Raw genomic sequence first — 2,572 nt, 5'->3', positions numbered from 1 at the left:
TATTCCCCTTGACCACTCTATATAGTGACAAGAGGTAGAGTAACATAAAAACAGGAGCCAAAAATCCCCAACTAGGCCCAGTAAGAGCATGTGTATAAAACAACCACTTTACGTAATGCCCATTGTTAAGTGCCTGATACAATCTGTTCGCAATTGCAAACCAACTGAAGAACTGATATGTGATTGGATATATCAAAAGTGGGAGAGTCTGTTTGAGGGCTTTCCTGTAATCCAGAGACATTGTCTTCTGATAAGCACGTTTACATAAAGTTATTGATATGATGACAAGAGCAACGTTGTTAAGAATCAAAGTAACAAACAGCTCACCATACCAAAGAGCGTACATCTCAATCATTCCTTCTTTGTTCAGTGAGCAGTCATTGTTATAGAGCCTTATCCAGCACCAAGAACCAGATATACCATAGTCATGATGTATAAACGGTATCCAGGCAATCAAAATGGGGAAGGCCCATGGAAACAAAATATAGAATGGTTCTAGTTTTCCAATGCTAAGGTAGAAAGAAGGAAAAAGGACCATTACTGTTAAATGTAGTGTCACCATTAGAGTGGACAGCAACATAACCCAAAGAGAGTATTCAGCCAAGTATGACTGAATCACACACTTGGTTGAATGATTCCCTTCCCAAAATTTAAACCATAGATCCAGGAACTGAACAGCAACTATGAAAGAAAAGAACAATATTCCTAGCAGCATGTACAGTATGAGGCGATGAGTCAGGACTGTGAAGAACCTACAGAAGATCATGACTAGAATAGCAAGTGCACAAAAGAATGAACAAACAGATCCACTTGTACAGAATACCAGCAGCAGAGGCTTCAACTCATCATTGATTGAATGGCCACAGAAAGTACTATTCTCATCCTTTGGATAATCCTCAAGAGACATCTTTACAAGACAGAGCTATAGTCTTCCCCCTTATACTATAATGCTGTTTTAACCTCATCTCACAGGAAGTGATGTAACATTCAATATGTAATACAATGCATAGATAGCAGGAAAAAAGACTGACACAAGTAAGACATGTAGCAGTTGCAAAGCTGATAATATACAAGTACATGTATACATAAAATAAAAATACATGCCCTGTACATGTACAGTTGGTAATTTTCGTAGGGTATTATTTTTCATTAATTTTGCAATTCAGTTTAATCGATGAAATTAAATCCCCTAACATCCACACATAGAAAACTAATTAATGGAGTAAACGGACCAAGCAAAGTTCTAACTACTATTGCCAAGCCAGTGGAGGAGCAGGAGTCTTTGTCTATTGCTCTACATTTCACTATGAGCCATGTACATGTATGTACATGTATGCATATACACAGTAGTGTACATGTCTTGCTTGATCAATATTAAAGCCCATGGAAATGAGATATAAAAAAGTTATAGTTTTCCAGTGCTAAGGTAAAAAGGTAAATTTCCAAAAAATCAGCATAATAATAAATCTCAATGAATATTACCTTTCTTATGGACTTCATCCTAGCCAAGTAATGCCATTATATATAATTTAATAGTTAGTTTAGTTTAATTAATTTTTAATAATAAAATAGTGCATAAAATAAATAAAGTTTACATTATTTTAATAAAACAACAATTCAGCTACTACCATAATCACAAATGCACAAAAATCCATCTTTATCAAATGCTATTCCATAAGGAGCATAAAAATGACCAATATTACTACCTTCCTCTCCAAACCTCCTAATAAACACACCATCACTAGTGAAGACTGAGATACGAGCATTGCCCCATTCACTAACAGACACTAGATCAGTAGCTACAGTGTCTATTGTTATACCCATTGGTTTCTTAAGCTATCCAGGACCAGATCCTTTAGTGCCAAACTAACCCACAAACTTTCCATCTGGAGAGAACTGAATGTGATGAGTAAAGGTTATTGACCAAAGCCGAGGCATTACGTTATTTTAGATACCGAAGGAAGATTAGATAACCACCGAGGCCAAGGGCGTAGCCAGAGGCTGAGGTGGTTAATGCTGAGGCTGAGGTCAATAACCGGCTTAGACTATGGTCGTACTGCGCATGCATGGTCCACTCCTCGTGTGTTTAAATGGAGAATGGCTATGCTGTCTCCTCGACTGTCTCACCTTAGACAGGCTAACCTACCAGTCTTACCCAGCAAAATGAAGTTGAGATGGGCTGGAATAGCAGCCATAGTAGACCTGACATCTGGCTCATTTGCTACGACATTCTTTTCAGTACTGCTGCTCATCACTGTCAAATTTTATCTTCTTACCAAATGATTCAGTCAACTTTGACTTTAAATGAACTCACAGGAACATCATGTAAACTTTTCTGTTGTTATTCAAAACATTAACAATTAAAATTTGTTGGGTGTGGTAGGTATCTAAACTGTTTAGACACCTGTCTGCAGGTGGTTTAGATGTTTTCATTATCTCCAAAAGATCAAAGCATGCTATGCATACCATAGTCTAATTATTCATACACTACATGTAATCCTTTACTGTCAATAGTGATGTCAGATAGTAGCTGAAACTGTCTATAAGCTGATCCTCCACTACCAAATGAATG

The 2,572-nt window shown here is 37.1% G+C and overlaps 1 protein-coding gene across 1 annotated transcript; it reads right to left on the bottom strand.

Moving 5' to 3' along the window:
• Nucleotides 1-112: 112 nt before the first annotated feature.
• On the bottom strand, nt 113-907 carry LOC105314862 (uncharacterized; the record flags this gene model as incomplete). The annotated part of the gene is made up of 1 exon (XM_011409271.1): nt 113-907. A coding segment is annotated over exon 1 (795 nt), but the record flags the coding sequence as incomplete, so codon positions are not given.
• Between the last annotated feature and the right edge of the window lie 1,665 nt (nt 908-2,572).

The sequence above is a fragment of the Amphimedon queenslandica genome, unplaced genomic scaffold (genome assembly GCF_000090795.2).
Source record: "Amphimedon queenslandica unplaced genomic scaffold, v1.1 AMPQUscaffold_12416, whole genome shotgun sequence".
Classification (NCBI taxonomy): Eukaryota; Metazoa; Porifera; class Demospongiae; order Haplosclerida; family Niphatidae; genus Amphimedon; species Amphimedon queenslandica.
This window is presented reverse-complemented; position numbering and strand designations above follow the sequence as displayed.